This window comes from Micromys minutus (genome assembly GCF_963924665.1).
Source record: "Micromys minutus genome assembly, chromosome: 1".
NCBI classification, from domain to species: Eukaryota; Metazoa; Chordata; class Mammalia; order Rodentia; family Muridae; genus Micromys; species Micromys minutus.
In genome coordinates this window covers 180448950-180476478 of record NC_137969.1, presented here as the reverse complement: position 1 = coordinate 180476478, position 27529 = coordinate 180448950, and the positions used below count along the sequence as shown (strand labels likewise).

General features: G+C 38.9%; 1 protein-coding gene across 1 annotated transcript in view; it reads left to right on the top strand.

The window, feature by feature from the left end:
- Positions 1-2340: 2340 nt before the first annotated feature.
- HDAC9 (histone deacetylase 9) overlaps positions 2341-27529 on the top strand; it is a gene marked incomplete at its 3' end in the record, with an annotated part of 448608 nt that continues 423419 nt past the window's right edge. Inside the window, exons 1-2 of the mRNA XM_080912023.1 lie at positions 2341-2455; positions 2696-2758. Coding sequence (XP_080768149.1) covers positions 2737-2758 — 22 coding nt within the window. The 5' untranslated portion in view covers positions 2341-2455; positions 2696-2736. The remainder of the gene's footprint in view (positions 2456-2695; positions 2759-27529) is intronic.

Sequence of the window (27529 nt, the reverse complement as noted above, 5' to 3'; positions counted from 1 at the left end):
GTTTTATTTTTAGGTTTAAGTCTGTCATTGCTCTTCAGATTTTGTTGTCCGTTTGTTTTGTGGTACATGGATGAGCACATGAAAATAATATCAACAGGGAAAACACAAGATCCACTGTGCAGCTCCACAGACTCAGAATGGCTGTTCTGACTGTGTTAATGTGTGTTATCATGGACACACTTAGGATACCACGAATCCCATGTGCCATGCTTTCTATTTATAAGTTCTCTCCAAAAAATTATAAATAAAAAATTATCTTACAAGCTCTGCGAGTGGAAGTCTAAGAGCTTTCCCGACAGGACCTTAATGCACCAAGGCAGGGTGCACTAGATGGGACAATAAATAGAGATGTATCTAATAGTGCAAAAACATTATAGGATAAATATGAAAAATAAAGCAATAATAAGGGGAAACAGTGCATCTCTCAAGTAAAAAGATAAGAATGAAGCTACCCAGGGTGGAGGAGCAGCTCATGTGGAAGGAACTGAATCAGGTTCCTCATAGCTATTCTGAACCCTTTCAACAGGTCTAAAGTGCTGTGCCTGATAACCACACAAAGATGGCTTTTTCTATAAGACGACATATGTTACATATCCATTCAAGGAAAAGGAAAAGAGAAATGTGAAACCTATTTTCCAGTGATAGAAATGTTAAGGTCTTGTTGTTTTGTTTAAATACAATGACATTTAGACAACTGCTTTTAAAAGTTTAGCGAGTTGGCTGTTGAGATACTGCCTTTTCCAGAAGAGGAGAAATCTACACAGGGAAAAGAATTCAGGCATTGTTGCCCCATCTTCTCTTTGCCAGAATTCTGGGCACTCTGCTTTTCCTGGTTGTGGGGAGCTTCCCCTTCCATCTGCGTGGTCTAAGCACTTTGCAATAGGAGTCCTTCCTCTTTTCTTTCCCCACCACTACCAATGCTGATGTGGAATAGTTTAGACGGGGAAGAACTTGCAGAATGAGGGGGTTTCCCTTCCTGATTTGTCCTTGGAACCAATTAGATGCCAGTGTCCCATGTGAGATGCTGAATTCATTGCTGGCAGAGGATATTATAAATCTATGCCAGAGACCTTTCTGAGAGGTTGTGCATTCTACCTTATAGTGAAACCTATAATGTGTGTTGGCCTAAAACTATTGACTTTTTTTTTTTACGAAACTGAAACTGAGGTCTCTATTCCAACCATCTAAGGTATAAATAGGCACTGGTCATTTGTACTGGCAGAATGGGCATAGTGATTGATTTTCTGATTGGTAGGTGCAGTGCTCATTGGTCCTACACTGATCAGAAAGTATCAACACTTTCACAGGTGAAGTGGATCTGGCCTGTGGCTCTGAGACAGAGGAAAATATTGCAGATCTAAGCCACAGGGTTGTTTGTTTGTTTGTTTGTTTTTAATGTAGTTGGAACTGGCTACAATAAAATGGATAGGTGGTCTAAGATCACACTAGGGTCAGTGAGATGGACAGACAGACAGACAGCAAGTGAGTAACAACAAGAAGAACCAATCCAAACCTTCTAAAGTTTTTATTCTGGGGGTGTGCTTGTTTTCCAAAGACTACCTCCGTTAACTCTCCTGTGGTGCTGAAGCTAGAAGGCAGAACAGCTTCCCACCCTACAGCCAACTGCAGTGTAGCCAGAGAAACAGACACCAAAAATAGCACACCAGGATTGCTGTGCGTGGGCGAGGCAGAAACCACATTATGAGCAAAAGCTTCCAGTATTATTTTAGAACCAATACAGCTCTGCACTTCTCTGCTCTCTCTTCCAAAAACACATACTACAGAAATAAAACGACATGAAATGTGTGTGCATTCTCCCTCCTCGGGTTAGGATTCTGCTGCTTTTCTCTTGATTTCCTCTCCTCTGGAGGTGAGAGGAAGCCAGCGTGAAAGCCCAGTACATCAAGCAAGTCGGGGGAGGAAAGAGTTAATTGCTTTTAAGGCCCTGCAACGGAGAATTATGGTTTGAAAGATAGAGGCTGGACAGCTGGCTTTGGTGGGGTATTTTTAAATGCATTAATGCAGGCTGCAATCACTGGGCCATGCTTGACCTATTTTTGGCTCAGGCCGACCATTGTTCTATTTCTGTGCCTGTGGGCCATGCTGTTGTTGATTCATATGCAAATGGATTATCACTAGCTTTAGCCAACTTGAGCTGAGAGAGACTGAGAAAGGGAAGAGAGCCGCACAGACAGATAGGAGGACACCCTCTGGAGCCACTTGCAGGCTGAGGATCTCTCCTAGATACCCTAGCAGTCCAGGGTATTAGACGCCAGGTTTAATCCTTTCCTTTCTTTTTTATCCCCCCTGGGGAGAGTTAAGATTTTTCTACTTATTCTTAAAAAGAAAGAACCTCGAAGCACATTCCTTTTGCCCACCTGCTCTTAGTTTCCAGGATAACCTAGAACTCCAGCCAGCGATAGCATCCGCTCTGCTCCTTCTGCATTGCACACAGGTTGGTAATCGGAGTGGGTGGGGGTGCCCAGGTCGTTTTAAAGGGTATGCCCATCTCAGCAGAAAGGAAATTATAGTGGAAGTTGATGCTCCGTTTCTCCTCCGAGAGGGGGGAGGACCGGTCAGGGTAGCTCTTGGGACCAGAGAACACTGAGCGGAGATGAATTTTTCAGGGAGCTGAAGTAAGGGGACAGGGGCATGCTGCAGACAATTTATGAGACTGACTTCCGTGTTTCCTCAGATGGAGTGGCCGGACGGGAGCAGCTCTTGGCTCAGCAAAGAATGCACAGTATGATCAGCTCAGGTATGGTCTCTTCTAGAGCTGGGATGTTTGTTTTCTATTCGAGAAGACTGGAGGGGAGGCCAGTAGGGAAAGGAGAGAAAGCAGCTTGCTGAAGGGATTGCTTTTTCCGGCTTGATGTTGTTGGTTTTTCGTTTTCCCCTTGGTGCCATGGAAGTGTTTAACTTAGATCCTTCTATTACCCTCTGCCTGCGTTTTTCTGAGTGTGTTTAGGGAAGGCTGCTTCTGAATGAAATTGCAAAGTATTGCTTCTGATGGCAGGGGACACTAATCCAAGTAAAGGAAGGTGTTTGCCTTACTGTGCAACTAGAGAAAGGAGAAGTGTATTTTGATTGTTAACACATGCTAGTGGGACTTGAAGTTCAGCTTGGGGCGTCAGTTTAAATCACAGCTTCAGCCAGCCAGATGACTGTATGTTTACAGTGGGCATACACAAGTGTAACTATTTATAGACCTACCTTCTGAAGGATGTGTCTGAGGGGTTCTCAGGTAGTTCTATTCTTTTCCCAAATGTGGCTTTTTCTCTGAAGTTCAGAGTGAATTTGTTTTAGATGAGACAGAATTATTACCAGATGCTTATTTTAATTTCCCCTCAAACACTAGGGAAGTCTAGCAGTACCAGGCAGGTGCACGTACACACACACACACACACACACACACACTCACACACATACACATACACACACACACACTCACACACACACACACACACACACAAAGAAAGAAATTATTATAAGCAGGTGCAGTGCTTTGTCAAATTTTGAAAGAAACACATTCTAGTTTATAGCTTTTCCGAACAAGGTTGAGCTCTAGGAGATCTGCTGATGGGTGGCGGGGATTGCCCACTTTACCAGTTTGTGTCTATTAAAAGTCTGTACTCCCCAGGCAGTGTGATTTTCTTTAATTACTGCTGTTTGTTATTTGTTTTCTATAACCAGTTCATAAAACTTTTATTACTCTGTCTCTGCCATCTTCTGACTGCTGTAGCCTAAACTGGTTTCAAGTTCTTCTTTGGAGCTTCCGAGTTGCCCTGTGGGCTTCCTCTCAGTTATAGAGCACTGCCTGCATCCTCAATAAGCACATCACATAAAACAGCTTTTACTTAGGAGACTTAAGCAGGAGAGGAATATTCCACAGGTTGGCATGAAGTCGGCTTCGGTGCCTGTACGTATTCCCATCTGTGGATCCCGTTTAAAGCCAGTTCTCTTTAAAACTCTGCTCCATGTGATGGTTTTCAGATCCTCTGTTTATCCCATCTTTTTATGGAATCATAATGAAATGTCAGTTTTGTAAAATTTGGTATTCTACACCAATGCCACAGTAATTATATTCACGAGTGATGTCTCCTTAGCAAAAGGGAACATACTAGAACATCCATAGTTTTGTTATTGTGGCTGAAAGCGAACAAGGGCTCAGGGAGAAGAAGCTAGCAGGCGTGTCTGGGCTGGAACTGGACACAGCACTGCATCTTTAAAATATTAATGAGCACTAGAAGTAACTATTTTATTTATCTCTTCAGTACCTTGAGAATGTTTTGTTCTTTGTCTCTGTGTACAATTGTTATAGCTTTTAGAGAATAAAAAACCATGTCTCAAAAGTAAGTGTTAGTTGACATCAGCTAGCCAAAAGTGTGTGAGGAAGCTTGACTTTCCCCCATGATTTTGCTAGCCATCCAACTTGACGTAAATCCCAGTAGAGACTGTCATTTACCTGGCATTGAAAGACTAGCATGCAACAGAACAAGAGTTTCAAATCGGAAAGCCTGTGATTCCTTGGCTTTCAACAATTCACCTGCAGCTACATACATGTAGCATACATGTAGCATACATGTACAGGTAGCATACTGTGCTATCAAATGAAGAGCAGTTTTGTAGTCAATGTCAGTCCAGCCTGTCATACATCCCAGTCTGTCTGCTGCAAACAGGGAAGGTCTAAATTGTACTTGCTTTTTAAAGTTAGAACCTTAATCAAATCCTTTCTATGATACCCCCATGATATTTGATTTTGTTTCATAAATACGACCTTAGATTTCTTTCGCCCTATCCTTTTTTGTGCATTTTTTCCCTGAGGCTCTGCTTCTGGAACACAGAGACACCAAGTACATGTTCCGATATATGTTGTTTGGATCCTATCATGAGGTTTCTCTTTTAATTGTAAATCATCATAGTGAGCAGATTTGCAAATCTCCTCAGCAAATTTCCTCTTAGGAAACTTAGACCCACAATGGTGGAGATGGGGAGAGTGTAGTTAGTTGGTTCTGGTGGACTTTCACCGCATTATTATTATTTCCCTCTGGACTCATTACTAAATTAGAAATGTGCTTGTCTTGACCGAGTTACAGATCTTGCTTTCATTTTTCTGACCTGTTTTGAGTACAGAATAAGGAGTGTTGAATGACTACTGATGTGATAGTGCTGGGAGGGAGAAATGTCCGCAGATTCACATGTTGACGAGCCTGCTGCCAGCTCGTTGTGGGGTTGATTTGCTCATCTTCAAGTAGTCATTGATGATGCGCCCTGAAGGTCTCTCAGCGTCCCTGAGAGTCACACGTGTAGGCACATATGTAAAGTATGTATGGGCAGATTTTTCCAAGGAGCAGAACTGGCTCTCCAATCTTGCTGAACATTCCAGTTGAGTTGGATTGTTCATGAGAAAATAGTTTTTTGGTCTATAGACCTGTTTTGTTAATTTTCTCATAAATTTGCTAAGTTTACTTAATTTCCCTGAGTATCTTGTTTTCATAGGAACAAAGTCATTTTCTTATCTGAACCATGACTATCAGGGTAGGTTCACATGTGTGTGTTCTGTGAAACATGTCATGATATAGTAACCAAAGACAAAAAAGCTGATAAGTAGTATGTGCTCAAACGGAAACTTCACTAGATATATGATGAGATTAGTTATTTCCAATAGTTAGTTTTATCATGCAATTGTGGTTAGCAATGTGTCAAGATAGCATTTGCTGTTGATATTATATCAGGTCTTATATGTTAAAGTATATTATTTTTGTGCAGAGTTCTTTATATTGGATTGTAACCATTATATGTAGTTGCATGTTTTCCTAATGATGATGACCAGGCTAAACATCAGATAGGATAAAGATGGCCTCCCAGAATAACATGGTCTGCTATTGCCTTAATTTACAGTGTTCTACGATGTTGAATTTTGAAATCCATTAAAAGTGATAAATTTTGCCAGGTACTTGTGTGAACCCTGTGCAAATATTGACTGAAGTCTGTCAGGAGGAGTAGGCAGAAGAAGGCACAGATTTCTGTTGACTCTCAGATATAATTAAAATAAAGAAAAAATCATATTCATTATGTATTCTTACTTTAAAGATAAAAGCATTTAAGGCTTTTATTTTATTTTATTAAGATAAGTCTTTACCTTCCTATATTTATTGTCCCTCTGTGTGTTCTACTGAGAGAAACGGACCATTCTGGATTCAGTAGCCAATCGTATCCACGTGCCAGGTAGAATCTAATTGTGCAGTAGACTGTGAAAACTTTTATTGTATAAGAATCACTTCTTGTCTGACCTGTAATTGCTATGTAACTGTTTTTTTTCCTAATTCATGTTCTCTTCAACTTAAAATCTATTATCAGTTGCAACATTCAATGAGACGAAATATAAAACTATTCATAAGTAAGTATGTTGGTAACAGGGGCATATGAGTGTGTTCGATGGCTGAGGACCACACAGGGGCTGTAATGTGCAGTATATTTATTCACCAAGTGCATCCTATAAATTCCTCTGCTGCTAAAGAGTTCTAGAATATGACTTTAAAATATATTCTAAATGACAACTTTGGATTTGGAGATGAAGATGGAAAGATGTACTGCAGACATACTTCCTCACTACTGATGGCTAATGAAGTGGGGCTCATAAAGATATAAGCTAACAAGCAAACACAGCCCAATTGACAAGGTATTCAACAGTAAGTGCAAAGAAAATTAGCTGTGCCATTATGTTCCATAGCAACAGCCACGAAAAAGTCTTAGAATGTTACTGGCCTACTGACAGGTTCCAAAGAACTCCATTAGTCCCCAGACTGGGTGAGAGTCCCTGCATTGGGTTGTCCCTTTTCTCCCATTAGAAGGAAGTACAAGAGAAACAATTAAGGAAGACAAGGCTGGTAATATGGGAGAAAGGGCTCAAGGTGGCCCCTCTAGAGAAATAGAGCCTTACAACCAATGCTCTATCTTTAGAATAGGCTCTCCTCACCCATCTAGTCTTAGGGTTTTACCAAAAAGAAAACATTCAAGTTTTCTGGACAAATGATATTATCTAAAATTGCTTCTCAGAAGAATAGCACACTGTAGGAAGCACATAAATTCCACAGAACATTATTGCAAAGATGAACATGGTAAAACCATAGGATGAGCTGGAAAGGGAGATTTTTGTTAATGGGATCACCTGAGAATGACAAAATTATGATCTTTATACAACCAAATTCATCATTAGAATTAGCAAGAAACTGAAAAGTGGGGGAAGGTTTGGAAAGGAAATTGGCTTAATGTAAATAGAGACAACTTAACACAGTTGAGGAGCAAACATCAACAAGTTAATGTTTCAAAACTGTCAATGAAGATGAAAATAAACACAAAGTGAAGATACATACATCCATATATATAATGAAATATCGAATAATATTATATATAATGAAGATATATACAATGCACATAGATGGATAGATAGATGATAGATATAATGAAGATGTATATGATAAAAATTAAAGAAAGATAAATTCTTTGAAAAAAAAAAGAAAATTACTGCAGGTTGAGTTTCTTATCTCCTGGAAAAATACGATGTAAATGCTCCAGACAGTTATCCCCACAATGGGCTACTAAACCCTAAAAACTTCTTCAAGCTTTCACAGGAGCAACTCTAAGCTGTAAGGGCACATGGGAGGAAGAAGCTCCACAAGATGGAGAAGAAACTGGGTGTAGTCACACACACGCACACACACACACACACACACACACACACACACACACACACACACCTTTATTCCCAGCATTTAGGAGGCAGAGAGAGAGGTAGGCAGACCTGAGGGAGCTTGAGCCCAGTCAGGTCTACCCAGTGGGTTCCAGGGCAGCTGGGGATGCCTAGCAGAAAAATCTTTGGAGCTGTGAGAGAAGCAACTTCAGTGTCACTGTCAGTCAGGGTGTTCTTAAAACGGGCCAAGAACTGGCCAGCAATGTAAATTCCTCAAACATGGCAGAGATGTGCTAAGAGTGGAATCCAGTGCATGAGAAGATGAAGTCGAAATCCTATGCAGAAGGAGGACACTTAGTAAAATCAACAGAGGTGTTGTTGGTAGTGGTGGGTTTAGTTGATTTGAATGAACATAGATCGTGCTTGTGAAAAAAGAAAGCAAGTCTCATCCCCATAGGACATGTTACAGTACTAATTGGACTAAGCAGTGTGCAGATCTGTGAATGCTGGGACAGAGATGTGAGTGTTACCGTCCTTCCATCCTGTTAACAGGGACAGACTCACTGATGTTTAAATAGAAACATGGCATGCTGGTTTGGGTTTGGGTTTTTCTTTTTTTTTTAAGTTTCTAAACACTAATTATTTTTGATATTTATATAACCCCAGGGAGACTTCTCAGAAATAGTATCATATACTAAAGAAGCATTTATTGTGTTTATGGTTTTTTTCAAATGCAGTTTTAAATCTGCTGGGTTCAGTTACATTTAAGGTTATTGTTTTAGGTAGAAACAACACCAACAATATAGCCTTATTTATATGAACTTTATTTTTAATCTATCCATGCCCTCAATAATTCATAGATACATAGAAAATTAGGAAAGAAGATGTATTTGGTGAAATACAATCACAATTTTTTTTCTTTTGTGCATTTATATTTATTTAGGTTTTATTTGTTGAGTGGGTATTTGTGAGTGGGTGTGAGTGTAGCATATGTGTGTTTTGTGCATGCACATGAGTGCACAGTGTATGTGTCTGTGAGGACATGAAGGCCAGAAGAGGTTGGTGAGTCCTGCTCTACCAATCTACGCCTCACCAACCCCAGAACTAGGCTGTTGGTCAGCAAGCCCCGATGTCCCTCTCATCTCTTCCAGCACTGGGATTGCAGTCTTTGGCAGGACCACACATGGGCTCTGGCATCTGCTCTCTGAGCCATCATATCCCCATCTCCTGCAGAAGGAAACTGATATCAAGAAACTATTGTCTTAGAACGGTTTCCCTAATATTTCCATGTACAGAGGTTTTGTGCCAAAATTTTGATTGCTAGTAGCATGTATATTAGTTGTTTGGCTTTCCACTTTCGGGAAAAGAAAACTGTTAAATGGCAGAGCACTGGGGGTTTACCCTGAGTTAAACATCTGGTGACTAGGTTGCAACAGGGGCGGCAATGTCCGCTGCATTCAAGTCCAGTGCACAGTGCTACTTCCCAGTTGTGTTCTGGGTGATGCCCTCATGTTTGCTTCTCCGTGACCCAAAGGTCAGGATTTCATGGCACTGGTCCCAATTCCTGGCCTTGTTGTAGTGCAGATTGTAGAGACACAGAGAGTCTGATTCTCAAGGCTCTCTTTCTCTGTTTATGTCAGTCTCTTCTTCTCTGAGTCTCAGCCACCCCCACCTCTTTCTCTCTCTCTCTCTCTCTCTCTCTCTCTCTCTTTCTCTCTCTCTCTCTCTCTCTCTCTCTCTCTCTCTCTCTCTCTCTCTCTCTCTCTTTCTCTCTGTGTGTGTGTGTGTGTGTGTGTTCATATTCATGTGTGAATACAACCTCCTTTGGAGGTCAGAGGACAATCTTGGCTATGTATTGTCATCTTTCATGTTGTTTGGGACAGGGGTTCTTTGTTATTTGCCATTGTTTCCACCTGACTAGCTCTCCCTTGAGTGTAGATAGACTGTTCTGTCTCTACCTCCTATATCGCTGTAAGAGCACTGGCACTACAGGTTTCTGCTTCTGTGTCTCCCCCACCCCACCTCTTCCTCCCTGACCTTTGGGCATTACCTGTGAACCCTCTGTATGTCTGACTTTAACAAAGAATCCTGATTCTCCAGTTATCCTCTGGATGTATAATTATAATGTACTGGCCGTGTGGTGTCATCGTCATGTTTTTCATCCAGCTGGTGAATAGACTGCAGACTAAGCATAAGCCCTGAAGGAAGCAGACTTGAACCTGATCAAGCTTTCACTTGGGAGGAAAAGGCACAAGAATCCTAGGGATTAGGCAATCCTCCCCCACTGTGTCCAAATTAATATCAATGAATGAATGGATGAATCAATGCCTTAACAAATAGGAATTAGTTGGATTCTACCAGTTTTTGCCATGGTGATAAAATTTTTCTTCTTTGAAAATTTAGTTTTAGCTTTATAAATATTAACACTTTAGTAACATGAACAATGAACTAGGCCTCTTGCTTATCTCATTGAATTGTAGTGCAGTTTTATTTTCTTGACATAATGTCTGTTTAAACACCAGCTAGACTTATGACTGGCATCAGTTAGGCTGTCTGACTGGTACCACCCATTGTTAGAAAGAGCCTAGTAATGGAAGACAGAAGCTCACAACTGTTGAGAGAAAACAGCCTCTGTTTTTTATTGCAAACCACTTCTTCTTAAGTGAGAAAGCCAACAGCATTATCTGAGTCATAAGTTCACATATATGAGTTTGAATGGTGTATGCCTCAAACACTGCTTCTGATGGGTAGCAGAAAATTTCAGAGATATTTAGGCAAAAATGTATGAGATATAATTTAATGGGGGAGTCCCAGGGGAAAGAGAGAGAAACACAAAAAGATTAAGAGTTGATCTAGTGTATGAAAAATAATCTTTAATACACATAGTAACTTTGACAACAGATTGTCATAATTACCGCATTTTGAGAATAGTGAACATTTTTGTTAAAGAATAACTAGATTTTTGTCTGAATTGTGATACATTGAGGAGAATTTAATTGAGATAAAATTCTATGAACCTGTCCTTAAAAATCTTTTGAGAAAAATTCAGCTCATACCTAGAGGTATGCTCCTTGGAAAACTGAGGCAGGAGCATTGCCATGTGTTTAAGGCCAACCTGGCCTATATAGTGAGTTCCAGAGCTAGAGTGTGATCCAGTCTCAAACAAAGGATAAAAGTTACAGCTAAGTTGGCATATGTGGCATTGGGTGTGGCCATGCTGTGCTTTTGCTTTGTCCTGTATGGATCCCAGAGTGACACTGGTTACATGGGGCCCATGGAGTCATTGCTGCCAACAGTGCTGGCTTTCTAAGTGGAGGAGGTTTGCAGTAAAGATGGGGAAGGACAAAAAACACCCATGTTCTTACATGAGTTTATCTCCTAAGACACTAGCATCAAACTAATTTAATTTAAACACTAAACTACTGTCTGTTTCCCCACTCCCCCCCCCCATAATTTAAGCTCCTAGAGATAATGAGTAAAACCTAGACAGTTCTCATGTTTTTGTAAGAATATATTTTTCATTCATTATTATAGTTTGAAGTTTTCCTTGTAAGGTAAATTGGGGGTCTTATATGCATATTTTTAAAATATTCAGTAACGAAATACAAAAAAACCCACTTAATTTAAGGAAGAAAGTTGCTAACCATCAGAATTTACCCAGTCATTTGCATACAATTGACTGCTTTGCACACTGATAAGTTTGGAAACAGCCACAACTTTATTTCATGTGTTTCCTCTTGCCCTATCATTTCTTTGAGTAACTTCTAATTTTGTCGTTTTTGTTCCTGATTGCCCCAGTTACCACCATGAGGATGTTTTGCTAAGTTTCCTTTAGGTAGAAATTGTTGAGTGTATATCATTGTATTTACAAACATGGTTCAGGTACAATAGCAGGAAGTGGATTAAAAATTTGAAACTTGAAATTAAAATTCAAATTAATAAAGTTAAAACAGAAAAACCAATTTATACAAAGTTTTAAAAGAAGAAAACATTGATTATTTTTAAATTTTCTGTGAATTCTTACTTTCCTAAATTACTTATTTTCTCAGAAAGCTTTTAGGGAGACTCTTCGTACATGAAGTGAACTACTAAATCCAATGGTTTGCAGTTTAGGTGTTTGTTTTCATAAAACTGGCATCTGACTACTGTAGAATTCCAACTGATATGTGTGTGTGTCTGTGTGTCTCTGTGTGTATGTATCTGTGTATGTGTATCTCTTTGTGTGTGTGTCTCTGTGTGTGTTTCTATGTGTGTGTGTATCTGTGTGTGTGTGTGTGTGTGTGTGTGTGTGCTTGCACACATGCCATGACACAAGTATGGAGGTAAGAAGACAACACTTAGAATTCTGTTTCCTCCATTACTGTGAAAGCTAGGGATTTGGGAATTATACTTGCACATAGCAAAGAACTCTAACTGCTGAGATATCTTGATAGCCCTCAAGCATCTATTTTTCCCAACTTGTTCTTTCTTGTTCCTGTGCTCAGCTTAGTGCTCATGTGCTCACAGCCCACCCTGAATTTCTGGTGTTGCTGCAACCCAGGGCTCAGTGGTCTGTCTTTCATCACGCTCGAGGGTCATGCCTATGAAGCTACGATTCTGAGCATCCTTGTACCAGGGGTTGTTTTGTCCTTTACCTTCACATTTTAATGAAATGTGCAGACTTCTCCCTCTCTTCATGGTTTATATATATCTGAGGAAATCTGTTTAGTGGGAAGGCACCCATGGTCTCTTGTGGAGAAAATGGCAGAGTTAGGTTTCTACTTTTGCCACTTTTTCCAAAAATGAAAAAAGAAAAAAAAAACTATTAGAATGTGGTTTTATTTCTATCAGCTTGATAGTAAAAGCAGAGCCTCAGTCCTGTTTATAAGCAAACATGTTAGACAGACTTCGTAATCATGCAGAATGTAAGGTACAAAGAACTAAAGTATTAGAAGCCTTGCTGGAAGCTTCGTGTTGTCCACTCTTAGGGCCCTATAGGTGAAAATGAAAGGAGTTAACACAATCCGTCACTGCAGAGGAAAGGAAGGAAACCTTCAGTGTTCTCTGCTGGTGCTCTTTACCCTGGAGCAGATACTGAGGGCAGAACCAGCATCCTGGCGAATTTGCACTGCATCTGTTGCTCAGCATTTCCTAATGCAAGTCTGAGAGAAAGTTAGTCCTTCTGCACAGTGACAAATTGCTACTCATGTGCGAGGAAGGTCATTTTGGAAATATGAACACTATTGGGTTAATTTTCTTTCACTAAAACATCTAAATTATGCTCATCTTTATATTTACCAGGAAATATTTGGTCTGTTCAAGTCTTGATTTTAATTCGTGCTAAGAAATTGTTGAGCTAAAATAAAAATTTGGCTATCAAATTACATATCTCATTTAATATCTTTATCTTATCCTATGTATGGATAGATGTATCTATCAATATATCATAATCTATCTATACTATCTTTCTATCTATCTATATATGTGTATATATATATATATATATATATGTTTCTAATTTAGACTTCTTTAATGAAATTGAATGACATTTTCACACAATCATGATTATTTAATTTACTTTTCTTGAGTTAGATTTTGTTATATTAAATTTTATTGTGTTATATAGATGGTTTAATCTTAAATTTTAGAAATCAACTACTAATCAAATTGTAAGAAAGATAACTGTTTCTTTCTAATAAATTTAAGTAATCTTACTCACTATGAAAATCTTGAGTGACTTTTCTGAATCAATAAAATTTGAAAGCATTATTGATTATCATGTTAATATCCAGCATAGTTTATTGCCTTCCTGGAGAAAGAGGCTTTTAGGAGTTCATTAGATGCATGGAACCTACAGATACCCGCATGTCTGTGCCTCTCCTTCACAGGCTGAGTCCTTTGGGTCAGTTATTCTTAGCCTCGCTATTTCTCTCTTATGGCATTGCAGGGCTAAGATTAGCTCGTTAGGCTTTATCATACCATCTGAGTTACCTCCTAATATAACTCTACACTGGAATGATTATTTATAGAAAGAGCATTCTGTCATTTTTGGGTTATTTCTAGTAGTTTAAATAAAGAAGAATAACATTCAAGTGAAACCACATATCCCTTCCTGCTGTCAAAAAACATGATAACTCTGCTTAAGGGGCAACAGTGCTGCTGAAATGAGACCGTCTGTGGCTGCAGCATTCTTTTATCTCTGCCACCTTGGCGGTAAGAGGACGGCTTTGGGTAGCAATGTATAACGCTTGTAGTAAGCCAAAGAGACAGCCTTGATGCTTTCTGTCACAGAGCATGCAAGCCTCTGGTTGATGATGACAACAGAGGCATGGTGTATTTTTAGAAACAGGCCTTGCTAAGCTCTCTGTTTGGTGTTAATATCACTCATAAACAGAGCTCTCTGGGGCTCTTGACCGTTCCTGTGAACATAGCATCACACACACACACACACACACACACACACACACACACACACACACACACACACAGAGAGAGAGAGAGAGAGAGATGCATACATGCATACATATACCATGCATACACTTTCACAAACAGATTCATTATAGCATAAATTATGCAAAAATGATTCTGTTATTTAAAATTTAATCCATTTGAATTATATAATCTAAAATTCTCTTCAGTTTCTCTACTACATTAATTACTAAAAGCTATGAAGACTGGGTTTAAGAAATGAAATATAATAGAATGTTATATTAAAAGCACAACGAATAAAGTGAAAATGTATTCATATTATTTAATAATAAGTTATGGTGCCTATAAAATAATGTTATCTGTGATTTCAACTTTATTAGAACAATATATAAAATAGATCTATGAGATATAAGCTGTATTGGTTTAAATTGCTCATTTAAGTGGATGAGATATAAACAATATAAATACAATTTTTTGTCTTCTGGTGTAACTTTTGATGAAGTCAGTAAATTTCAAATACAGTTAAGTGAGTAGTTTTGCCTTTGAGAAATTTCTTAATTTATTTCAACTATGTGCTTAATTCAGATCTGAGTAATTGATACTTTGTTCTCAAATTAGAAATGTGATTTTCATCTGTTAAATTTGCATTTTAAGTTCTTAATTTAAGCTAACTCGTTGCTAAATGACGAGGATATTAAAATGATATGTTAATACCTTTCATGAGTCACAGTGCTTGAGAATAGGTAACTTGAGAAATCTTTAGGAATATACATAATTTCATCATTACTTATGTCTTCAGGAAGGAGAAGCTTTATTTGCTTACAGGGCACAGTCGACCCTCTTGCAAAGCCAGGGCAAGAGGTCAGGGCACAAACCCGGGGTAGCAACTGAAGCAAGACCGTGGGAAGAAAACTTCTTTTTGTGGCTTGTTTCCCTTGGTTTGTTCGGCTAACATTTCTTACACAGCCTAGGCCCACCTGCCTAGAACACTTGCACCCTCTGAAGGGTGAGCTCTCCTGCAATTAACAACCAAGGAAATAATGCCACAGACATGTCCACAGGCCACTCAGATGGAGACAGTTTCTCAATTGAGGTTTCTTCTTCCCAGATGCAGCAAGTTGGCAAAGTTTACCATCAAACTTGGTAATGAAGTTGAATAATATTTATTAAAAATACCATCTTGTTTGCTTTAAAGAAATTTGTAATTGTGTCCATTATGGAAGTATAAGCAAAGTAAAAAAACAAAACAAAACAGAACAATAGGAAAGATATAGTGTCCCGCGCTACCATCTCGCCAGCAAGAACGCACGTGGAACACCAGGATCCTTCTGCAGCAAAACCTTTATTGCATCTTGAAGAGGAAGACACTGGGCAGGAAAAGGCACCCTAATTTATACTTGCAAGGGTGACGTGTCGCTGTGTGATTGGCTGCCCACTAGTGGTCTGATCGTGACGCCCCGGGATGGGCGGTGACTTGGCTCGCACCACTCTTTGCACATGTGCCCAGTGGTTATTTACCACACTTTAGCTGATTCATGGCACCTGAAACCAGCGCCATCTTGTAAGGGCACAGCCTTGGCCCTCAACAATATAGGAATGAAAATGTATTAAAAGAAGCTGAGACTGAGCACAGGAGATATGTCAAGTGGGTAGACATACTACGTTCCACCAAGTCTGACAACCTAAATTATAATGTTAGGGCTCACAGCTTAGAAGAGATTAGTTGTCCTCTGAACTCTACATGAGCACCATGATACCCATGGCCTTTACATGCATGCTTATTTACACACACATGTGCACACGTGTACGAGCGGGCGCGCGCGCGCACACACACACACACACACACACACACACACACACACACACACAAAATGTAATCAGAATTTAAAAGAATCTGTCAGTTCCTGCAACTGAAAGAACATGGCCAGTTGCACTTATACTCTGAGTTAATTACAAGGTTGAATGTTTTAAAAGGTGACAAAATTGAAACTCCAACAGCCTGTAATGAAATACTCATTCATCTGATTTTTCACAAAGCTTTTTGAAAGACGACTAATGGCAGTTATCATTCCTGCTACAGGGGACATGGCTGCGAAATAAGACACGCCATGTTCACCTCCCTCTGCTGCCGAAGAGGGACAGGGCAGCTGTAAGTCTTAGGTAGGTCAGAGGCCAAGGAGAGCTAGTACCCAGGGTTCTCTGTTCACCACAATAGCATGAGACTAGGACAAAGGATGTGCTCTGAAAATGACAACCACTTGCTGAGCCATCACCTTTCCTTGTTTTAAGTTTTTCCTTTTAATTTGTTCTTTGTGAGTGTTGGTTGGACAATGGGCTTTGATCATATTAACTCCCTACCACAGCTCTTCCCAGATTCACCTTCCTCCATTTCCCATCCAATATTTGTCTTCTTTCCCTCCATGAAGTTCTATTTGTGCTGGTTTTGGATGTATAGGTTTCCTCAGGGGTCACACCATCTTCGAGAGAATATACTGTTTTATTCCTTAGAAGCTAACAGTTGCCTATTGTTGCTTGGGTGGGGTGAAATTTCATGACCGAGCCCCTCCTCTGCTGGGATTTGGTCTTGCATGGGCTTCCACAGGTCTTGTGCATGCTGCTGCAACTACTGTGAGTGTGTGCAGAACTACTGTTGAGTCCAGAAGATACTGCTTCTTGTAGTCACCCAACATGTGCAGCTTCTACAGGCTTTGCCACTTCTTGTCCACAGTGATGCTTGAACCTGTGGGGAAAGAGGGTGCAGTAATACATGTTCCCTTCCGTGGTGAACATTCTGTATTCTTTTATTAAAGGCCCATCCTTGTTCTTCTCAGCATAGTTTTTTGGCCTGAGCAGTGTGAAGTAGAGGTAGCAGTGTTGTGAAGCCAGGAGTACTTTCTTCCTGGGGACCTCAATGAGAAGCCGCAGAATTGTCTTTAGTGGCTGAACCAGAGGTCTCAAAATATGTTCTCATAAGCATAATATTTCATGCTCTCCAAAAGGTCTAAAGTACAGAACTCATTGCAAAGGCATTTATTTATGCACCTGCTTTGTAGCAGGTGTTTTATTCAGGTAAATGATGGGTCACATAGCATCTATGACAGATGAAGTATAATTTTGAGAGGAAATGTTTAGAAAATGCAGTCTTCATTCTGATGACAAACACCTAAATTTGTGACAAATTGTTACTACAGTTGACTAAAGAAATATTTAATGCAGGTGACAGATCTATTTAAAAGATAGGGCGGGCAGCAGGGAATGCAAAGAGGTTTCCCCTACACATTATGGCTTCTTGAGGTTGGGGAGCAGTGGCCAATATGTACACTAGACTGGACAAACATTTCTCTGGGCTCAGTGCACATGCTTGATGCCCTGTGGGGTTTCCCCCAAAACATTCCCATTGGTCCAAGTCAGAGGGAATGAAAGCAGTTCGTGCAGAGCAGGGTGTGCTCTGAAGCCATTTTAATTTTCAGTACTTCTGCCTTGGAGGAGTGGGCCTTCATTAGCATGTAGAAGAAAACCATGGGAAGGTTCTCAGCTTTAATTTTCTGAAGACTGGGACTGAGCTGAACTCCTTGGCAGCGTAGTTTGTAGATTCACAGTAGCTTGAGGAAACAAGTTCCTGGTAATTTAATTTACCCCTAAACACATACCTGGTCCAACCAGTATTTATCAGATTTTTGCAGTTCTATTTTAAAGGGTGTCTTTGTTGATAATGATGTGTCATTATTGGTCAGTAGATGGATACACACTAAACTCCCCAACACACACACACACACACACACACACACACACAAGGGATATTTTCTTTTTCTAAATGCTTGCTTTCTTTTTGGATTCAGCTGTAACTTTTATTTCCATTAGGCATAACTCCTGACATGTCTTACTAAATGTGCTCAATACCCAACACAGCCATCACTCCCCCCGTGACACTGATTATTGTTTTATGTAGACTTTCTGCTCTTTCCATCTCCATAGGTCTTTATCACCAGTTTAGAATATTCCCATTATGTTTTACATTGTAACATTTTAATTTACATCTGTCCCCATACCATGTAGTCTTATTAAAAGCTCTGAAAAGAAGAGGATCCTGTTTTCTTTTATTTAAGACCCTACAGTGCCTAGAATGTAACACTCCTCTGGACTACTTTTGGATGAATGAATGAATGAGTGTTTGAAGACAATGATGCTATTGCAAATCTGTTATGATAAGTAGCATAATTTTTTAAAAATATATCTTAGTTTGTGTCTAAAATAATTCCTCAGTGTCCTTGTAAATTTGAAAAATATATAGGAATTTGGGCCACTGGAATTTTTCATTATTTATTGTAAGATATCAATCAAGAATGATGTTGGTTAAGGTCCAGTGGCACTTGTTTTTTATCCCCAGCCATAGGGAGGCATCAGCAGGCAGATCTCTCTGAATTCTGGGTTTAGGCCACATAGCAAGTTCCACAACATCCAGGGCTACATGATGACAGTCTATTTTAAAGAGAAAGAAAAGGGAAAAAAAGTCCAGTGTTTACACACACACACACACACACACACACACACACACACACACACACACACACACACAACCCATTTATATATTTCAGTTCTGAACAAAATGAAATTGGGAATATGCTCATTTAATTTGATTTTTCAATGAATAATGCCAATTGAAATTTCCTAAGATATGCTTCTGCATTCAAAACGCAAAGTGTGAAATAGCTAATTTAAGAACACCTGAATATGAATGTGTACATTTTTTATCCAAGTAAAAGAATACATTTTATGGTAAAAATGATCACAGGTATATATATTTATGTTATCAAAATATTAGATCTTACTTAATATTCTTTTTTCTTCAACATTTTTATGTAGAAATACTTAGAGGATAATGAATTTTTCTGTTAATGGTATCAATTTCAAATAATTCATTGGAACTGCTATTTAGCATAGAGATCATCCACATTTAGTAAGTTATATTTAATTGGCCCCATTCTTAACAATCAGGCAGGAAAAGAAGTTTAGTAAGCAAATATAAGATAGCAAGGGTGTCAGTCATTTTAAGATATATTCTAAAGCAAAATGTCAGAAGGAATTCACATCATGCGGTATTAAGGAAAAACAGATGAAAGGGGAATCAGTTTCTAAGAGAAGCAATTTAAAGAGAGAAAGGAAGTAAGTATAGTTATGTCCAAGGGAGAAGAAAGCCAAAGGTAAGAAGTAAAATCAGTAGGAAAGATATAACCCTTACTGTCATCTTTCTGCTCTTATTTAGTCTTAAATCTCAGCCAAAATCGCATAAGCATATAAAATTAAGTTAGCTTAGATTAAGTGTGGACCAAGGAGGGAGTTTGTAATATTTTTGCAATGCAGGTGTTGAGGTCTGACTAGATTACAGGTAAAGATAAAATTCGTGGATATCCTTTAAGTAAGTCCATGAATACTACAATCGTGTTTTACCACCTCTATGAGTCCAAGTTATCGATCTGATATAATGATCATATTGACATGAAGGAAGTCAAGGTCTGTCTGCCATTTGACTTGGAATTTTCTCAACTGTTTACTAATGCATAAATAAAAAAAATTGCTTTAATCAGCTTCCTGGGGCCTTTTAATTTGCATTTCATAAGCATTGCCCTTTTGTTTGGTTTTCTAAAAGACTGATGGATATAAAATGTAAGAAAAAATATCTGAGTATCCAACTGAACTTATACTGTAAGAAGAAATGCCCCAAACATCTGGTGCTTAAATATAATGAATCAGTGCTTCATGGGTCACTATCTCTGATCCCATACTAAATGGGAAATTTTCCACATCGTTGACCTGTAAAGATCAATGATCCTATGAGAATTCAATTTTAGATGACTAGAAAACATACTGAGCTGTTTTGGTGACATAGAGACATCTTTCAATTGATTATCCAATGTCCAGTCAACTTCCCTGGGCACTGAACCAACAAAGAGTAGAAAGCATCTTAGTGTTTAAGCAGCCATGTATGAGAGATTAGCTTCCCTCACATCCTTGCCAATGCTGGAGAGCATCAGCCTTTACAAAGTTTGCCAAGTTGAGTGATAAAAAAAATGGTACAGCAGTACTATTTTTATATGAATGTCTTTAACTAGTGGTGGACTTGACCAGTTTTTACACAGCATCTCCCATTTAGGTTTTTTTTTAGAAAGAGACAATTCCAGGAACGTAAGGACAGGTAAAGGAAAGGTCTCCCAGTGAAAGCTGCTCCTTTTCTATCTTGGGCAGAAAAAAAATCTCATGATCACCTCATGAGATATATAAAACCAGTCAACAAAATTTAGTACCTTGCCATAGCCAAACCTGTTATTAAACTAACAATAGAAGAAGAAAGTAAGGGAAGCCCACACCCTTTTGATACTATGCATCTCATGGTAACATGAGAACATACTGGCAGGCTGGAAGGATGGCTCAGTTGCTAAGAGCTCGGGCTACCCCTGCAGAGGGCATGAGTTTGATCCCCAGAACCACAAGATGGCTAATCACCACCTGTAACTAGAGTTTCAGGGGACCTGAAACACTCTTCTGACCTCTGTGCACAAGTGGCACACAAGTGATGTTCAGATATACATGCTGAAAAAATACCCATACACACAAAAACAAATGAACAACAACAAAAGGAAAACCCAAACCCCTTTAACATAAGCACCTTTTTGTTGGGAGTAGTTCCTGTCAACATTCCATGACATGTATATTTGATTACAAACTAAAGGAATAGGAAAGAAATACAAAATAATAGAACTAATGAGGTGTTGAAGTAAATGCTTGATACGAGGTCAGAAGTATAGTACATGAAAAAATTGTGTTCACAAATAGAAAGACTGTATATTAAACTCTGCCTATTCAAAAATTAATTTTATAAACTCATTGTCTAGATGAAGGCTAATTTGAAAACATGAATGTTTGATGAATAGTAACATAACAGTCATGCTGAGTGATTGAGACAATGGAGTGTAGATACCACTTCTACAGTAGCTCTTCAAGCCATTAGATTCTTTAACTTATAAATAGCCCAGTATCAATCTCTTCTGTCCATTTTGGAAGTGTGTGTGACAGTACAGTCTCAGTTCAAGCCCTAACAAAACCTATTAGGGAGCATGGCATGTTGGATTTGAAACTCAGCATGCTAGTTAGTATGGACAAATGGTGGTGTTTAAAAAGGCAAAATGATAGGCAATATTTCACATGATATTAAAGTATATAATAATTGGTTTTAAATGGGGCATGGTTTTTAAATTGAAAGAAATTGAGTTATTTTAATGATTATATCTGACAACATTTACAGCACATATAATACAGAAAGGTTAGACTAAATAAAATGATTTCCAGTGATTAGTATTTTGTTTGTAAATTAATAATCATTGATGTATTCAACTGTTTATTTTTGAAATACAGCAGCTGTCCAGTTGGACAAGTTGTAACTTAAAACCGTAACAAAACTCATGTTATCTCAGTATATTAATTTTAAGTTTTGAAGGCTTAGGAAGAAAGGGAACAATTTTTGCTAAGCGGAAGTAAAAAGTTAGAGAAGCTCACAATATTTATTATGCTTACCCAGTTACAGATGATACTCGAAGACTCACAGGAGAGAGTCAGAGTCACAAACATCATCACGTAAAATATAAGACTAGCCATGGATGCTAGGAACAAAGAAACAAACAAAAAGCAGGTATTTCTGCTCGAAAGCTTAGCCACTGAACAGTATCCCTAGATAGCAAAGCAGACATAGCATCTGAGCAGGGACAAGAGACCCCACCCATGCAAATGTGAAAGGAACCCCATCACTCGGCAGAACCAAGAGCCAGAACAAAGGTCCCAAATCCATCTGTAGGTGTTCTCAGAGTATAGGCCAGTGTGGCAGCATTTTCAACAAAACTGAAGGGGGTTCTCCTAAGGGGTTTGTGGCTGGCATTTGCTCTTATCCGTGAAATGGCAAGTCATAAATGGTCATCTCTTTTCTTGGCATCTGTAAACAGTGTCTACTCATTTGGTCTCTGACACCTGTGAACACATGAATCATTTGGAGTATTTGTCTTGTCTGTGTGCACTTGTGTGTGTGTGTGTGTATGTGTGTGTGTGTGTGTGTGTGTGTGTGTGTGTGTGTGTACTTGTTATGTATCGGAGGACAGAGGTTGACCCTGGGTGCATTCTTTCTCTTCTTACATTTGGTACTGTGTCTCTCACGGATCCTGGCCCTGATGACTAGACCAGCCGAGAAGCAAAGCCCAGGGATCCTCCTGTTCTCTCTTCCCCAGTGCTGGAGTCAGAATCCTACATGCTGGCTCATTGCTTTTTCACATGTATTTTGGAGGATCAACTATGGCTCTTTGTACTTACAAGGCAAGCATTACCACCTAAACTACCCCCCCCAACCCCTTCCTCAGCAGTTTAGGAGACAAGGCTGTGCACCTCTTTATGTACATTGACAGTAACTCTGAGTCAGAAAGGGAATAACCCCATGGATGTGTGTACACGAGTCTCTTGATTTTTGATAATGCAGGTTTTATACCTAAAACCTGACTAACTCTAATTTATCAGCAAGTTATTGAAATTCAGGAGCCTGTTTTTTATCTAACTTGGAATTTGAACATACTACATTTTCTTAAAAGTTTTGTAGCCACACTTGTCTACAAAGCTTCTCGGTATTTGTTGTAGCTTACCCAGTTTAGTTTGACAGCAATCAAAATAGCCTTCCACCTGTATATAAAGTCTCCTGTCATAGAAAGGACACCTACTCAGGAATGTGTTCTTCGGTGATTGTAGTTTCCTTGGAATAACAGAGCATACTTCCACAAACCTAGATAGAGTACATGCTACACACCTAGGCTTTTGCTCTCTCAGCACCAGCCTGGACGTGGTGCTTCTTCAGTAACAACAGTAGGATGATCTCAGTCATGCTGCTTCCAAAAGAGAATACTAGATGATAGGAATTGTCCAGTTCTAACAGTTCTATGAGCCTTTTGTCACTCGTGTTGCTTATTACTGATGGGAAATCTGGTTAAATGGAACCTGGCTGCATATGTACTTACTGTGGATACATCTATGTACGTTTATCATTCCTATATTATGATTCAGTGACTTCTATCCTTATAGCAAAAGAATGTAATTCTAAAACATATAATTGTTAGTAGAAAACCTATGTGTTAAATTTCTTGTAGCTTGCAGTTAGTCAGTGTGCTTCCATTTTAATAATGAGAATTCCTGTTTGATTTTTTTTCTTACAAATTTATTTTTTTTATAAGAATTCAGCATCTTTCTTCTGGTCTGGACTTGGGAGCCTTTCATTTTCACTGAGGATTTGTCTTCAGGACTAATGGTCAAAACTCAGTTTGGACCCACAAGAACAGAAGAACTTTTAGTTTATTAGCACCATAACAAACTTTATTGTAAGAATAAATACTAATTTTAAATAAATACTAATATAAATATAATATTATAAGGTATGACATATCAGTTGCTTAATAGATGAGGAATTATTTTTAGCTATCTTGTCTGCCCCAAATTATTTGTATATAACTAATGTTTATAACAATAGAAGTTTAAGGTAAGTGTGACACAGTACCTTAGGGATACTTTTTCTGAGTCCCAGCTTACTGTTAAATCTCTAGAATTTAAAATAGAAACAGCTTATATTGGTTTGAAAGTCATATTTATTGGGCTTTAAAGAACTATGGTTGGTATTTAGATAATGCCAAAGCTACATGTTGCAATCAAGATAACAAGAGTTTTCTTCCTTTTTTTTTTTTTCTTTCTTCTTTTTCTTCCCAATCTTTTGAAATGTAATGCATGGAAATTTTTCTTTCATATGTTAAGTGTAGCTCAATGCTGAATATAGTGTGCTTCAGTGAAGTCTTCCTTTCTTTGCCAAAAACACATCCGTCATTCACAAATATTCAGTATTCTGAGAATGAAAAAATTTTTTAGCTACTTGGGTAGGCAGTTTGCAAAGATTTCTAACTCCCAGAATGTGTGATGTGATATGGATCCAGGGCTGAATGTTAGCTTCCAGCAGAGAAGACGGAGATCTGGGTACTGCGAATCACAGGCTACAGTATCCTAGACCAGGGCTTGTAGCCAGGTATCAGAATGGCATTTATTTCTGAGATTTTTTTGCTTGTGTGTGCATATGTTTGTGTTGCATGTTTGCATCGGTCCATGTGGGTGTATATGCTAATAGTGACTGGAGGTGAACCTTAGCTGTCACTTTGCAGGCAATGCCCAGTGTGTATTTTGAGACAGGGTCTCTCACTGAGGTGCAGCTTGTTTAGTAGATTATGTTGGGAAATTTGTGCCCCTGCTTCCTTCCCTGGCCTGGCCTGGCTTGTTTTGTTTTTTACATGGATTCTTGGCTTCAAATTCAGGCCAAATTATCTTGATTGCAAGTCAAATGTTTTACCGACTGAACTCTCTCCTAACCCTTCATGAGATAAATTTTAATAAAAGATAAGGGTGTCTTCTTTAAGAATACATTAACCTTAAATATAATATTTTAATATTAACCAAACTGCTCACAACTAAACTAAGGAAGCTGAAGATATATAAGTTTAACACAAACCTAATCAAATCCTAATAAATGACTAGTAAGTATTAAATGTGTGGGTGAAGGAATGAATGAACAAATAATTCAAAAAATATTTATTCATTTTAATTGAATCAGATTTGTTGATTGTAACATTTTAGCTCTTCATGTGCTTTTGACATTTAAATGACCCGGGCCTTTTATGCTGCATTTTCTGAGCATAGAATACATAAAGAATAGGTTTTAAGCACCATTTTTGTTATTTAAAAATTGAAGGGTTTCTTGACCAAACATCCAGGTTCTCCAGTGACACTTAAGGCAGATTTTTGTTGTTGTTGTTGTTGTTTGTTTTATTTCTTTTGGCTGTTCCTTTCGATAACCATATTTTTGCTGAAGCTCTTCATCTTACCTGCAGTCCTCTTGGTGGTGGGCCACACTACCACGATTAGTCTGTCATCCTAAGATTTTACGCATAGTACAGCTAAAATATAAAATAAGTGATTAGTTTATCCCTTTATTTCATAAGATTTGAGTTGAAAAGAACCTTAAAATACATTTTTTTGGTTAAAATAAATTCAGTTAAGCTCACATCTATTAAATATATAGTCTGGTCAATATCCAGCCAAACTGAATACCTGCGGTCATTAGTGACCTCCATACAGAGCTGTTACCTTACAGTCCTACCCAGTCTTCCTGGATACACAGCAAGTCCTCCCCCTTCCCTTTCCTTCCGAAGAGAGGCCTGGGGAAATGTTGTGATGTTCCAATTCTGAGAAAATAAGACATGTGTCCGCCTTAGCTGAATTACCAGACATCTGGCAGAGCTGCGTAATGAATAATACGGAAAGATCAATTTCTGATCTGAAATTGTGTGTGTGTGTGTGTGTGTGTGTGTGTGTGTTTGAAAAGAAAAGCAGTTTGAATTCTTTTTACACACTCTAAACCACTAATGTTTGGTTTGAAGCCTGAATTCTTGGCTCACAGCATGCTGCTTGCTAGTGTGTAAAAACAAACACAACAGAGAAGACTATGATATGACGGTACAAGAGCTTATGAACACCGAGACCTTTAACAGGGTCTGCATCCATTTCTGCCTCCTGTTTCTGTAGACCGTGAAAATTCAGACAATGTGTTATGCATCGGATTCTGAGGCTGCTTTACTGACTTGTTACTTTCTACCTGGCATTCATAGAATGCCTGCTCCCTTGCTCTTGGTAGGACTAGTATGGACTGAAAATGAGAAAAATAAAGTACTAGGTTGGGAGAGGAACATGTGGCTGGGACATGTTCCCCCTCCTGCTTCATCATTTATATTCTCAGAGTCTAGTCTGGCTGCCAACACATTTCTTATATCTATTCTATCGAATGATCTGGGAGCTGTTACATAACCTATTACACAAGCTATCCCCCTTAGCTCTTGCTCTCTTCCCTATCTTCTGCATACTGTTTTTATTAGGACTCTCACTCATGATTGTCATGATGGACCAATGCAAGGTGGGCTAGAGACCAGAATCAAGAAGAGGACCTTAAGTCTCTCTGTATTCTCACCCCAGTGCTTCTGCCAGGATGAACAGTACACTTTCAGTGTAGAGTTGAGTAGAAACAGTGAACTAGAGTCCTCCTCAAACACTGGGGACTTCTTGGCTATGCTTCTGATGTAGGGGACAGAATGGCAGCTCTTCCGGTTAACATACAGTTGTTGTTGCTGCTGTTGTAGTTGGAATTGTTGTTTTGGTTTTCATATTTTTGCCTTAGAAACACAACTGTTGACTTCTTTTTCATTACCTAGTTCATGTGGTCCCATCTGATGACCTTTTTTTTTTTTTTTCTTTTACCAAAGATAAATCATCACACTCTCTATATGGTTTTTAATTAAGTATTTAAAAAGCCATTACTTGTTGTGAGTTTGACACTTCAGCATGTCCATGAGGGAAAGAGTTTAACAGGTCTGCAATCTGCTCTTCACTGGGTTATTTGGGCATCTCTATTCTCTTGGTTTTTGTTTTTCATGTTTCTTATAAAATTTAATCTTAGTTTGTACATGCATGTATGTATGGTTTTCTTGCCTGTGCATGATCTGTGTATCATGTTGTACCTGGCACTGTAGAGATCAGAAGAGACCATAAGAATATTTGGCTCTGGAGGTACAGATGGTTGTAAGCTACCATGTAGGTACAAGAACACACCAGGTCCTCTGGAAGGGCAGCCAGTGCTTTTAACTGCGGAGCCATCTCTCCAGCCTCAAGAATCTCATATAAAGTAGACAGTAAGCAATTCTTCAGAGTCCACATGTTCCTGTGTTGAATTTCTAGGTAGTTTCTGAATCCTTTGTATTAGTTTATAAGTGCATTTTCCTTGAATGTCCATCAATTCTGTGAAGTTATCAAAAATTTCTTTTTATCATGGTAATTGCAAATGGCCATGTTGGTGTTTAATATCTGTGTGCCACCAAAGGCCCTGTGGCTGTTCATGGTCTGTGCTGCCACCTCAGACTATATTGGTGTCTGTGGCCTGTGATAATTCCAATTCTAAGAGCCAATGATGGTGTTTGTGGCCTGTGCTGTGGCAAATGGCTTTGTTGATGTCTTTTGTCTGTACTGCCACCTGAGATTATGGGGAAGGCCATGGCACATGCTATCACCAGAAACCATGTGGATGACTATGATCTGCGTTCCTACTGACTATAAAGGTCAAGGAATATAGTTCTCCAGTTTCAATGTCTACAGACTTCGAGTTGAGAGTCATAGAAGGCTTCTATAACAACCCACCCACACGCTACCCCAACCACAAATAATAGCCCAGACAGGAAGTGATCACGAAAAAACTCTCAAAAATTGTGATCAGGATGCTAAAGAGTAGTTCTCCACAACTGATGGCTTCTGGTGGGGGCACAG